General features: G+C 32.4%; 1 protein-coding gene across 2 annotated transcripts; it reads right to left on the minus strand.

The window, feature by feature from the left end:
- Positions 1 to 691: 691 nt before the first annotated feature.
- Positions 692 to 10,439, minus strand: LOC111281835 (glutamine--tRNA ligase-like). 2 transcript variants are annotated; one of them, XM_022869556.2, is made up of 23 exons: positions 10,094 to 10,439; positions 9,953 to 10,003; positions 9,783 to 9,854; positions 9,553 to 9,652; positions 9,256 to 9,351; positions 8,809 to 8,870; positions 8,623 to 8,724; positions 8,434 to 8,526; positions 7,652 to 7,804; positions 7,496 to 7,551; positions 7,246 to 7,336; positions 7,077 to 7,163; positions 6,762 to 6,959; positions 6,565 to 6,663; positions 3,058 to 3,189; positions 2,824 to 2,960; positions 2,585 to 2,684; positions 2,414 to 2,509; positions 2,098 to 2,198; positions 1,893 to 1,998; positions 1,654 to 1,743; positions 1,434 to 1,563; positions 692 to 1,104 (listed from the first exon to the last, which is right to left on the minus strand). In XM_022869556.2, the coding sequence occupies exons 1-23, from the start codon at positions 10,223 to 10,225 to the stop codon at positions 1,010 to 1,012; spliced, it is 2,379 nt and encodes a 792-aa protein (XP_022725291.2). In that variant the 5' UTR covers positions 10,226 to 10,439; the 3' UTR covers positions 692 to 1,009. The 2 variants fall into 2 exon arrangements, with proteins under 2 accessions (XP_022725291.2, XP_089616960.1); XM_089760834.1 differs by having other exon boundaries at positions 7,496 to 7,804; positions 9,953 to 10,014.
- Positions 10,440 to 13,427: the final 2,988 nt, after the last annotated feature.

Here is a 13,427-nt window from a genome sequence, read left to right on the forward strand (position 1 = left end):
GGCCAATCGCACCTAGCCAAAAAAGATTGGTGTCGACTCCGTTTTTTTTATTTCGTTTCCAAATTCGTCGGGCGGACGCAAAACCGTTACGACACGATGTATTCGAGATTTTATTTTTAAATTGTTCCTCACAAAAATCAAATCATACCAAATGATTGAAGTAACTTTTATTAAACTAAATTATACAAAAAAACGTAGTAATTGCAATCAATCTAAAGCAAAGTTTGTTGCAATCAAGCCATGGCTTAAATAAAAATTCATTATCTTTCTCTCTTTAATACTTTCAAGTTCAGGTATCTTTTGAAGAGCAGAAACGGAAAAACATTGGTTTAATCCGTGCCGATGCCTACTAATTGCCTTAAAAACGATTAATTTTCTGGCTTGGACCAGAAAATTGAGAAATTAAAACTAGCAACCATCAGATCTTGGCATGCTTGTATTACTCGTACACCAAATGTTTTGTATAAATATAAAAACTTCTCCCAAGGGGAAAAATAGAAGGAATAACTACCTGGTTTTAAGATCAAATTGCCATTCACGTAATGCAAAAACGGGAGAAATTCAATCTGTTTTAATTTTAAACACCTCAAATCTTACTAATCAAGAGAGAAAATAAAAATCAAATACAGCCCTCTAATGGTGAACAATCATTAACATTAAACAATGAAAAAAAAAAAAAAAACCGAAAAAGTAGCAATAATGTCAGTATCTCCCAATAGTTCATTAAAAAATCCTAGTGATAAACCACTCATTACACCACACATTAATTGAAAGGGAGCAGAATTAATTCCTTACAAGTAGAAGCATCTAAACCTTAAAGACTGTATAACTTTCGGCAAACTTTCAACAAGTTTCCCAGTGAAAAAAAAGATTTAAATAAAGTGCTTTGAATTCATTAAAGCTAGTAAACTGTAGTATGACTTTCTGTCAAAAAGCCAAATAAATATCTTTTGTGCAAGATAACGTGTTCATAACTGCATTCTTGTTGTGCGGTTCATGGGTTGAGAACCTATTTCCCATTCTTACCATAGGTATCCTTAAGCGTAACCGTTCGGTTAAAGACAAGTTTTTCTGCAGTAGAGTCCTTGTCAACAGTAAAGTAGCCTGCAATTGAAAACCAAAACAAGTATGACAAATTAATACACTACAACGAACCAGAAACTTCGAAAAAAATACCCAGCCTTTTAACCTCTAGTAAAAGTCAGAAGGTACTCCATATAATATTATAAGAACTAAGCACTTTCTAGGCACTTTCATCATATCCGTTATAAGCCATACTCAGAAAAAATTATTAGAATCAGTCACTATGCCAAACTAAGAAAGAGGTGCCCATTAGACCACTGCACATACACTGATATTATATGGATGTTATTTCTTTTAAGTCATCCAATAATTCAGAAAGCAAACAACCACACAAGACTTATCAAACCTACCAAGCCTTTCAAACTGAAATGTATCCCCTATAGCAGCATTCCGAAGTGCTGGTACTGCATATGCAGTAGGTATCACCACTTTGGAATCCAGGTTCAGATCAGCGAGCCAATTATCAAGTTCAGCAGGATTCTGAAGAAATAATTTAAGTCATAAGAATTCAAAATACATTGTGGCAGAAAGCAAGAAAAGGATCCAATTTCCCAATAAAAAACCGCAAACCTCAGAATTAAAGAGTTTCTCAAACAATCGGACTTCCACCTTCAATGGATCAGCCCCTGGGAAAGGTTCAGCAACCCAGTGGAGAACCCCCTGTGTGAAATTTTCCAAAAGAGCAAAGGAATAAATACTAACTGGAAAAGAATATAAATTGTACAACCCTTGGAGAAAATGATTCAAACAATTAGAATTAATCAGAGAATTCCAGTATGACTTCAAAAGATAAATAAATAAATAAAAACCTTTGGCTTGCTTTTCTTAGAAGGATCATATTCAGCTCGAATCTCAAGCACAGTCTCGTTATCATCAGCCAATACTACGTCTGTGCATTTTATGGGAAATGCATATCTGTCCAAATGGAAACATGGAAACTATTAAATAAAAATCTAATACTCATAATTGACAACATATATCCAAGTGCATGTGTCTGTGTGTACATATTCATACCTTAGTAGGACTGACTTTCCAGGAGCCAACCCATAGTAATCTTTAGAATCTTTCATCCGGAAATCTGAGTGCTCAATGTATATAACATTTGAAAAGGGTACCTAAAGCCCAAGCAGAACAAATGGTTATGGTCACTGGCTAGAATAACATAAAATTTGGAGCAAATTACAATTTGAAGTTAATTTATGCTTTTCATTGATGTAAGAGATTCATTAGCATATCAATACCATTCCAACATGATTTTTATTAAAAAAAACCGCACAGACTATTCAAATTTAAAACAACCTAAAAACATGTCTCTCTTATTTTTTCCCACCTTGTAGAAGGCAGATGTGTCATCTGCTTGAGCATCTGGCCATTTCTTTGCATCAAGATCCATAACAGAGCCAGATTTGAGGTTGGTTATGACTACCTGAGAACAAAAAGATGATGAAATGGACAATGGAAAAGATGGATTTTTAAGGAATAATTCAGACTAGATGATGACCTTAAGAGGATGCAGCACAACCAATACACGAGGTGCTGTCTTGTTTAATTCTTCTCTTATGTGATACTCAAGGCGATCCAAACGAATCATACTACAATCACTGTGGTACAAGATGTTAAAACATTAACGACAGGCTTAGCAAATTTGAAAAGCCAGGTTTGTCTTTAATGCACAAATAGTCTGCTAGCCAATAACTACACATATAACAAGCGCATGAGATAAGAATTTCCATTTTCAACCTTCTAGTGATTCCAATTCCTCGAACAAAAGCATTGATTGCAGTTGAAGTCACACCCCGACGCCGTAAACCAGCTAATGTCATGAGACGAGGATCATCCCAACCATCAACATATTTGTTTGTCACAATGTAATTTAACTAAATCACATCATAGTAGATGAACATTAGATTTATAACTCAATTGACTTAATAAAACACACTGAAACTTTCCATACAAAAATATCTTTTGTTTCACCTTCCGTTTAGACATCACAGTGTTTGTAACATTCAGTCGCGAGTATTCCCACACATATGGCTGGTAAAGGTCCAGTACATGTAACAGCCAGTAGTATGAAGCACGCCTTGTCTCAAATTCAAGTGTACATAGCTACACAAACATAAATATGTTTAAGAATGAAATGGCACTTTAAATATTAACTGAGCACAAAGTATAAAGAACTCAATACACTATTTGTCAGGAACGGCTAACAAAACATGATCTTGCATGCCCTGGAAGATTGCACACTTTTTAGATTTCAAGTTTTATTTAGTTTATTGGGGAAAAAAAACAAAACAAAACAAAACAAACAAACAAACAAACACTGAAGATCTTAGATGTGCAACATTAGGTCCATCAAGCAAGAAACTATCTTAATAGTAGAAAGAAATGATAAGCACAAACCCCTTAGCCATGGGGAGAACCAACATGCTTAGATTTCTCATTGTTATTGATGAAGTCCTTAACAGTTAACTAAAAGGAACAAGTACCAGAAATTTGAGAGGACAGGGTATTATACATTCTCAACATCCAAGCATGATGACAACCATAGGCCAGAAAAAAGTTCTAATTGCTGGAAAATATCAATATTCAGATGCAATATAAATAGTTTTCACTATTATTTAGTACAAGGCCTGATAGACTAATGAGTAAGCTTTTAACAACTCTGCTACTAGTTCACTAACAAGCAGTATAGTAAAAATGCTACTTAAGCTTCCTACACGAAGAATTCAGCGAAAAAATGGTAGAGCTTCAGAAACAACAAGTAATACGCAAGTTATTTTGATTATAAAAATCCAAGAACCCTTCACATATATATATATATATATAAGAAACCACCATGATGTTCAGGTATTTGTCAGTAAAATTTACAGTTGAAAAACCTTTTTTTATTTTCTTTTTCAAGTGTTTTTAGGAAATCACTATCAAAATGGTCTATGTTAGAATAATATAAACCGTAAACTTCCATCTAATGCCTCCTCCAACCCTACCAAAAATAAAACCATAGAAACAAAAGCAAAAATACAAAACAAAACAAAATAGAAAGCCATTTTTTCCAGACACCATCCTACTGGTATTCAATTAATTGTTCAGGTATTTTAAATATATTCATGATCATCAGACTGGTAACATGTAATAAACTTCAGTACATAAACATTCTACCCCTTCAGACATTACATCCAAGGGGAAACTGACAATTGACCAATAACTTGGTTTGATACATTTTATTTTCTCTTGGAAGACAAAGGCTAAGATCAGGAATCATTCATCAATAAAAGGTTCTTTGGTTCCAAGGGAAAGTATTCTTGGTAGTTAGATATATAATAGTAATTTATTGATTTAACTAATTTCCAGCGTTCATGGGTGTTTTGGTTTGTTCTGCTCGAATGGGCCCTACTCCTGGTCCCTGGGGTGTTATTTTGCTTTACTTAAGTTATTCAGGCTTTACATGCTCTTTGTTTTGCATAAGTTGGGACTTTGGTAGACTTGATGTTCACTAAGGATGTGCCAAATGAATCTAAGAATCCATGTCCTAGTTGGACAAGTTAGTATGTGCCAACATATATCTCTTTGTAATTTGAGAGTTCTTGGTAGACTTGATGTTCACCAAGGATCTGTGAGTTTGAGTTCTTGGAGAATTTCTGATGGAAGGCATTTTATCTCTCTACATATTTTTGGTTACTGTTGACTACCAAAAAAAGGCCATTAAACTGATACATACAATTCAGCAGTTGCTCATAATTTCTAGGGTTAAAGTACCTGGTAGGTCTTTGCACCATAGCAGGAAGTGTATTTTAGTCACTCTAGCCCAATTTCAAGTAATTTAATTCCTATTAGATTTGTTAACAATGAAGAATAACTGATAACCCCATCAAAGCTGTTAACCATGCTGATGCCTTGAAATCAAGATACTGACATGTAATCTTTTCCTAACAAATTAATGATATCGATTTATATTTCTTTTTCTTGATGTGGAATATTTTTTAAAAAAATTAAAAAACAATAATACGTGGCATTCTTTGCCATGTCAACATGCAACTTGGGCATGGTGAAAATCTCATCATGACAAATGATACTTTATTATGATGTAATGTGATATTATATTTAAGTAGAATTACTGGCTGCAAACCGTCACATTTGGCTTTTTAAGCCACATGTCAACAGCCTACCTTTGGCTGTTTCTTTTTTCTTTTAAATTGTAGTATCACCTTTTCATTCACATTTTTCTCATTTCCCCTCCTTTATCTCTTTCTCTTCATTCATCTTAACCTTCAACCTTACTTTACTTCCAACCAGCATTGGGCCGGATCCTCAGCCTCTCTCCCCCCACCCCCCAAAATGACTCTCTTTTGTTTCTTTGCCCCTATGCCATGACATTTATACCTTACTCTTCCCTCCCTCCCTCCCTCCCTGGTTCCCCTTCCACAGATGCTCTCTCATTCTCCCCCCTCCCCCACTCAATCCCATAACCTCAACACTCCCTTTCTCTTTTTCTTTAGCTGTAATGAAATAAAGGTCACAGTTATACCCAAACCCCAAAAGGCTTCTCACCAACCAAGCCCTGTTGAATTTTAGAATAGATTGAAGTTTGCAGATTATGGGTTTCTTGAGTCACAGGAATTCTGGCTAATTTTTAAACCTAATTTCTACAGTTTATGAATAATTTTGTTTTAATTTGTAGAAAAATTCGTTTTTCTTTTTCCCACTGCCAGAGATTGATGAATCAATGCAAAGCTTGAAGATCTAATTGAGTTGTTTGGCTCCTAAAAAACTGAAAGAAAGTGAAAATTTTTCTTCAATCTAAAAAACTAAATTAAAAAAAGACTAAAGAAAGCAGTGTCAGTATTTTTTTTTTTTTTTGAAAAAAAAAGGCATATGTTATTTTTTGTTGTTAATTCAGATTATTGGTCACTTACGGGGGGAAAAAGGGTCCCAGGTGACAGTTTCACACTTGGAAAAAATAATCCATATCAGCTGAAAATATTATATAAACTCCACATCATCGATTTGTCAGCAAAAAATTGTGCCCGTGCCTTGTCATCTCTATGTTAGCATGGTTAACAGTCTTCTTTGACAGTGTTATCAATTATCCTTTATTGTTTTCAATCCTAAAAGTATAGAGATTATTAAATTAATCAAAATTGGGAAGAGGGATTAAAATAGTAAAAGGATGTACCAGGTACTTTAACCTAATTCTAGCATTCCATCCCCTTAATTCCAGTTTGAGATAAAATGTCAATTGAGTCCAACTCTGATTGTTATCTACATCTTAACCCTAATTAGGCATAAACCCTACCATCTCTATTTTTCTACCTCCAACCAGCACAAACCCAAAGTAGGTGAAATTACCCAAAGGAATCTTATATCAGACACATCTAGCATTTACATGCCTTTAGAAGCTAGACTGGTTAAAACTAAATGGAAAATTACCCAAAATTGTCCTTGAAAGTTGCAAAAATTAAATAGGATGGTTAAAGAACATACTGAATGTGTGATATTCTCAAGAGAGTCCACAATGCAGTGAGCATAATCATAGCTCGGATAAATGCACCACTTATCCCCTGCATGAGGGTGAGGTGTAAACTGTAGAGAGAGAGAAAGAGAGTGAGAGTATGTCACAAATAGTGGCACAAGGAAACTGATTAATTAAGTAATCAAACACATATAGGATACACACTTGCCTTGACACGATAAGCAATGAGGTCATACATATTAAAATTATCACTCTGCATATCTTGCTTCATCCTAAGTGTTGCTTTGCCCTCTTCAATCAAACCTCTGTTCATGTCATCAAAGAGTTTCAATGACTCTGCAATTGGTCTATCTCTCCAAGGACTGTTCATCTTTTTTTCCCTGTACTCCTTTATCTCTTCAGGGGTCTAATAACAAGAGAAGCAGCGCTGGTTAGGACAATAAAGCATTGCCCTGAAGGCAAAGATTAAGTGACAAACTAAAACAAAAGGTGATGTGTGCATTTGTTGCTCCCCGTTTAGAACCTGGTGATCAACATATGCATGACCCCTTCGTATAAGCTCCACTGCTAACTCGTATAAATCTTGGAAATAATCACTGGTGTAAGTTATCTACAAAAAATCCAATCCATAACAGATGTCAACCAAGAAATATTTAATAGAACACTCATTATAATGTTTAGAAATGTTATACCTTGAATGGTTCCCAACCCATCCACTGGACAATTTCTTCGATGTGATTAATATATTCTTTCTTTTCAGCTTCGGGGTTTGTGTCATCATATCTAAAAAACCAAAGATAAGATTAGAAAAGCATGCAGCTAGAAACACCACTAATCCATTTGAGTTGACAAAGCACATTCAAAAAATTATTGACAAGCATAAAACAAAGAAAAAATTTTATTGAAAATCTTAAGATGATAGCACAAAAAAGCAATTTTTGCCTCAGGTAGCAGCATCCACCCCTCTCTTTTGCAAGACCAAAGTCAATAAACATTGCCTGAGAAATAGTTATAGCATTAGGAACAATTATTATAAATCAAAAAGTATATCAATACAGTGCTTGGGTAATTTCCAAATGAATCATCAATAAAACTTACTTTTGCATGTCCAATGTGAAGATATCCATTTGGTTCAGGAGGGAAGCGAGTAAAAACTTTTCCCCTTGTCACCTTCAAGTGTTTGTCAAGCATTTCCCTCGTATTGCAACATCTTAGAACAGAGCCATTGCTGAAAAATACTTCGGTGTGCACCTAATACCCACAAGAGAGATACCATTGATTGGACAGTCCAACTGATTTTCCATGAAAAGAACACTATAGATCATGTAAACCCTTGCTTCACCATTCATCTTCTTTTCCTCTTGTTTTCTTCATATTTTCCAGGTCTAGTTCTTGAAGAATTAGGATCGTAGGACTATATAAATCAATGTACTTTTCTATTGGAAAATATAGAATTACTATCAGAAAATTTCAGCATTAATTCTTGTGATTGAATGACGCAATTAAGCTTAGCTGTAACTCCTAAGGAACCCTGGGTTTGAGGATTGGGGATTTCTCCAATCTGCTCCTAAGGAACCATTGTGTCAAGCTTAGGAATATCTAACTTTTCTCTATTCAATTTTCTCTATTTTCATAAGAATTCATATCAGAAAATTGCCCTAAACCTACACTCCTTGCCATCATCATTCCCTTTAATTTTATAATTGTCATCACCAGACCAACAAACATGAGTAGCACAAATATATACAACCAGAACTATAGACAACAAATAAAGATTCTAGTAACAATAATACTGAGCCGAACAACATTGTTCTTGAATCTTGGATGAATAGAAGGCAAGTGAAGATGAAAAACTAAGCAAGACTAGTTTATTCATATACCTTTATATTGTCTTCTGGGGCAGGAAATATTGAAAATGGATTAAGTTCTTCTTCAGATGGCTGTGCAGGAGTAGCATCAACAACAGCTTCATTCTACACAAGTACAATAAGAACAGATGTCAGAGAAATTATTATCACATAACATGCATGTGCAAAATGTGAAAAGCATGTACTGAAGCTCATCTCAACTTTAGCAGGTTTCTCTTTCTTTTCCTTCTTTTTTGAAGGCTTCTCATCATCTGCTGCTGTCCTCTCACCAAGTAATTCATACATTTTTGCATCTACAAGTTGCTGACAGAGAAGAAGATAGCAGAATCAGAGAATTTTATAATAACTAATACCTATTCAGACTATTTAGAAAGTATAGAAAATCACCTTAGCAATCTTTGGATCAGCCCATGGATGCTTCTTCCTAACGCTCCCCAACAACTCACCAACTAGATATGATGGTAAATGATAAAAATTAGAAAAATTTATTAAAATGCACCTCCACAAGAGAAAGAGGTGCAAAAATCTCAGACAATATATATCACAATAGAGGAACTAGAATAAAGTGAAAAGCTGAGAGATTTCAAAAAGAAAAATAAAGGAATGCCTAACAGGCTGCTTATGCTATAAGCTCCTATGTTTACACTTTATGTGAGAATGTGTACAGTTAGCACATCTTTATACATGCACATTCGAGCTTGACCTATTTTATGCGCGCATGTTTTTATAGGTGTGTATGTTAGCAAGTATATTTTGATCCTCTACATCTGTGTGCATGTGTATAAGAGCAAAAGAGCAAGAAAGCAAGAGGGAGAGAGAGAAAGGTAGAAAAACCATTTGTTCGATAACGTCGCTCCAAAATTACAGCCCTATTCTCCTCAAAAATTTCATTGACAGTATGTGTAATTTCCTCCACAGAAACTTCAACTCCTGTTCATAAGTACAAAAAGTAATCAAGATCAATAATATGCGGCACTAAAGAAAACTCAAGCTAAAACAAACAAACAAATCCTTTGAGAGAAACACGAACAATAAAATTAGGAAACAAAGCCAGTGCATCTAACATTATCATTAAAGCCAGTGCATCTAACATTATCATTCATCCGAAGCATAAACAATCTAATGACATACCAACGCCGCATGCTTCTTCAAATTCATTCCGCCTAAAATTCTCCGATGCAACATTAGAGAGAAATGAAAATGCAGCTTCTAACTGTGCCGGCGTCTTAATCTGAAAAAATTCAACAGCCTTAAGAAATAGTAATAAAAATACAACCAAAGAATCCCTAATATTTCCCTTCCCACCGCTTCCCCTTAATCAAGCTAATTAATATTGCGAAAACACAGATTATTTTCCAAACCTTGGATGAGACAACATATTCAAGTAAAGTGGGTCGATGCACGATCGCATTCGCAGGGAACTTCGTGGCAACCTATGAAACATATATAGCAAAAATCATCTCCATTTTACAATTTTTTGAACCTTATAAATAAACAGAGAGAAATTAACCAAGAAAAAATATCAACTTACCGTGTATAAAAGATTTCCAATTGTACGGTCGCATCCGTTAGTCAACGCAGCCTAAAGGGAAACTTTATTATAATTATAAATTAAAAAATCCAAAGTAAAGCAAAAAAAGAAAAAAAAGAAGAGTAAAATGTAGAAGCGTACCTCGTGAATGACGGCAGTGAGGTTAGCAGTGACCTTGTTGTTAGCGATGGTGTTACGCGCAGTTCGGTCGTCTAAACCAATCTTCAAGAAGAGCTCTAAGGTTTTATCAGAGTTTTCGCCTTTCACCACCATTTTATTCGACTATTTTTTTCTTTCTTAGGATTTTGATTAGGTTGGAGTGTAAGAAGGAAGAGTGGAGAGGATGGGCTGGTTGTGTAAGACAGGGAATGGGTAAAAATTGGTATAAACCCTAACCAGGGAAAATTGAATCCAGGGTGAATTTTTGGCGTGAGGGAAAAGGGTCAGATTCTATGGAATCCGTTGGAAAGTATAGATCGCACTGGGCAAGTGAAATTCTGTGATATTTTCTTAAATTTATATATAAGGAATGAAATCTGATTTGAGCGACTTTCCGTCTTCGGTCCACGTCCGCGATATCATGTCTTTCCTTGGGCTTCAAGTTCAAGGCAATGTTTGGTCCGCTTTCGAATATATTTTTTAAATTTTCAATTTCTTATTTTATTTTATAAAAAAATTTAATGTTTTATCTTATAGCTTAAAATACAAATTAAGATATGTGATTAATTATAAGTCATGTATTTAAGATGATATCAACAAATAACAATTGATAAAACTCAAATTCAAAACTTTTTTTTAAAAAAGATGAGTTTTAATCAATTAAGTTAACCACTTATTGGTTTTAAATTTTCACTTTCATGCATTCAATTAGGTAACTTAAATTAAAATTTTAATATTCTAGAATAACTTACATGATTATTATTATATTTAAATCAATTTTATAAATAATTACAAAACAAAATTAAATTTTAAAATTGTATGTATTATATTTTTTAAATAAAGTAATAAAATTGATGAAAATTTATCATTGTCATTTACATAAATTATTAAATATTTCAATTATGTTATTTTTTGTCAAAAAATTAATGAAATTAAAAATATAATGAAAAATTTTAATAAAATTAAAATATAATGACAAAATTCACCATCTAATCTTGGTATATTAATAAATTTAATCTTAAGAAGTATTTGGTTTGTGAAATTTTAAATTTCAAAAAAGAAAGTGATCTTTGAAAAAAAATAGATTTATGATAAAGAATGATTCTTTCTATCATGAATGTATTAGATTTTTATGTTTGGTTCATAAAATCTCATATTATATAATAAAGATTTTTTTATTATAATATCTTTTATTACATGTGAATAACACATGACAAATATTTCAACTTCCAATTGATGTTATTAAAATTAAATATGTGACAACCATTAAACAATAAAAATAAAGAAAGTTTTCATTTTTATTATGTTTAAAATAAAGTTGTATATTATGACAAGACTATATATATATATATAAAATAAAGTTCAAAGACCACATTTTTTTTAAATATAAAAGCAGTCTTTAAGAAAACAATTGACACAAGCACTATATTTTTATTATATAAACGCAGGTTTAAAACAAACATTTCGTTTCTATTACAATAAACACACCAACCACTATATATATATATATATATATATTGTATAAATGCAGTGTTTGAAATAAACACTTTGTTTCTATGACGATAAACACATTGTTTAATAAACAGCCAACCACTACGTTTTTCTTGTATACACACAGTGTTTGAAACAAATACTACATTTCTATGGTAATAAACATAATATTTAATAAATAACCAACCATTACATTTTGGTTTATAAAGAAGCATACAAGTACCACGTTTCTATTTGCTAAATGTAATCATTTAATCAAAGACAATATTTACGGAGAAAGAAATGCAGTCTTTGATATGTAACCAAGCATGATGTTTTCACATGTTCAAATGTAGTCTATGTCAAAGACAATGTTTCTACCATTAAAAATGCAATGTTTCCATGTAAAAAAAAAAAGATTTTACAAGCACTACATTTATGAAATGATAAATATAGTGTTTAGGTTTTTTATAAATTTTTTTCTCTAAATCAGATTACTAGTCTTGCATCTTTTGATATTTTTAAACCCTAATACTACATCATGGAATAATAGTCATTGCCGCCATTGTTGCTGTCATTTTCGTCATCATTGTTTCAGGTAACAAATTATTTTCTCTTTTGTTCTTATGTTATGAAACAATGTGAATAATAGTATTCAAATATACTATACTATTGTAAATCATTTTCCCCTTGTTCTTATGTTATGAAACAATATAAATAATAGTATTCGAATATGCTATACTATTGTAAATCATTTTCTCCATTGTTCTTATATTATGAAATAATGTAAATAATAATAGTATTTGAATGTTGTTCTTGTCATTTTGTCAATGTTATTTTATTTATCTTTTTCCCATTCCATATTTATTTATATAGAATAGTTGATATAATAGATTTTGAAGAACACATGTCTACTTCAATCGAATATGAAGAAAACATTAGTTTGACACATCATGTTCAAAAAAAAGAAAATCTAAGGGACGATCTAAGTTGCTTCAAGCAATTGGTAAGAAAATACACATTGAATTTAATGCTGATGGCCAACCTGTCTTAAGTGGTAAGTCAAAGATGACTAGCATTAGTGGATGTCTTGTTTGAAAGATAATATCCATTAACTACAACAATTAAAAGAACATTCCAACAGAGAAAAAGGACCATATATGGCAATCGATTCTAGTAAGTTATATTAATCAAATTGAAATTATTAGTCATTGATGTTTATAGCTTATGGAATGCAATTACATTATTTTGTTCAAATGTATGTTCTTATTCTTTATAAGAACGCTTTGACATACCAGTTAAGTATAAGAATGTTGTATTGCAATCTATTGGGCTGAAATTCAAAGACTTCAATTAACTCAAAAATATATATTACCTAATGCTGACAATTCTAAACTTTTAGCACATTCCCTAGCCACATATTCAGATGTAATTAGTGATACAAAGTGGATAAATTTTGTTTCAATTCGACTATAAAGTGAATTCAACAAATGCAAAGTGATTACCTATTTTTGCAATGTTTGTAAATACATAGATCAAATCAAATAATAAAGTGATAAGTGTCAAAGTATTGTCCTATAAGATAATAGAATTAATTGTCGAGTTAATTCAAGTACCAAAATTGATAGAGTACTATTTTATATCTATTAGAAACTTAAGGTGATTTGCAAATCAGAGAATGAAAGCAATAAAAAAGTTTATAGGCCTAAATCTTACTTAACCAACTGTCATTTGGTAAGTAATAAAATGATAGCCAAAACTAGGTCTAAAAGATCGTAATAGAGATTAAGATTGTTAAAAGTTGTAAACAATAAAACCAAAAAGAATTAAAGCATAAAAGAAAGAT

The sequence above is a fragment of the Durio zibethinus genome, chromosome 5, assembly GCF_047325235.1.
Source record: "Durio zibethinus cultivar Kanyao isolate XHJ-2024 chromosome 5, ASM4732523v1, whole genome shotgun sequence".
NCBI lineage: Eukaryota > Viridiplantae > Streptophyta > Magnoliopsida > Malvales > Malvaceae > Durio > Durio zibethinus.

Bases quoted from the DNA above. Each gene is read 5' to 3' on its own strand.
- LOC111281835 (XM_022869556.2), bottom strand. From the start codon at position 10,225: ATGGTGGTGAAAGGCGAAAACTCTGATAAAACCTTAGAGCTCTTCTTG. The intron at 7,552-7,651 runs GTAAGTTTTATT...ACTATTTCTCAG, and splicing joins TTCACATTGGACATGCAAAA to GCAATGTTTATTGACTTTGG. The intron at 2,961-3,057 runs GTGAAACAAAAG...GATGTGATTTAG, and splicing joins CTGTGATGTCTAAACGGAAG to TTAAATTACATTGTGACAAA.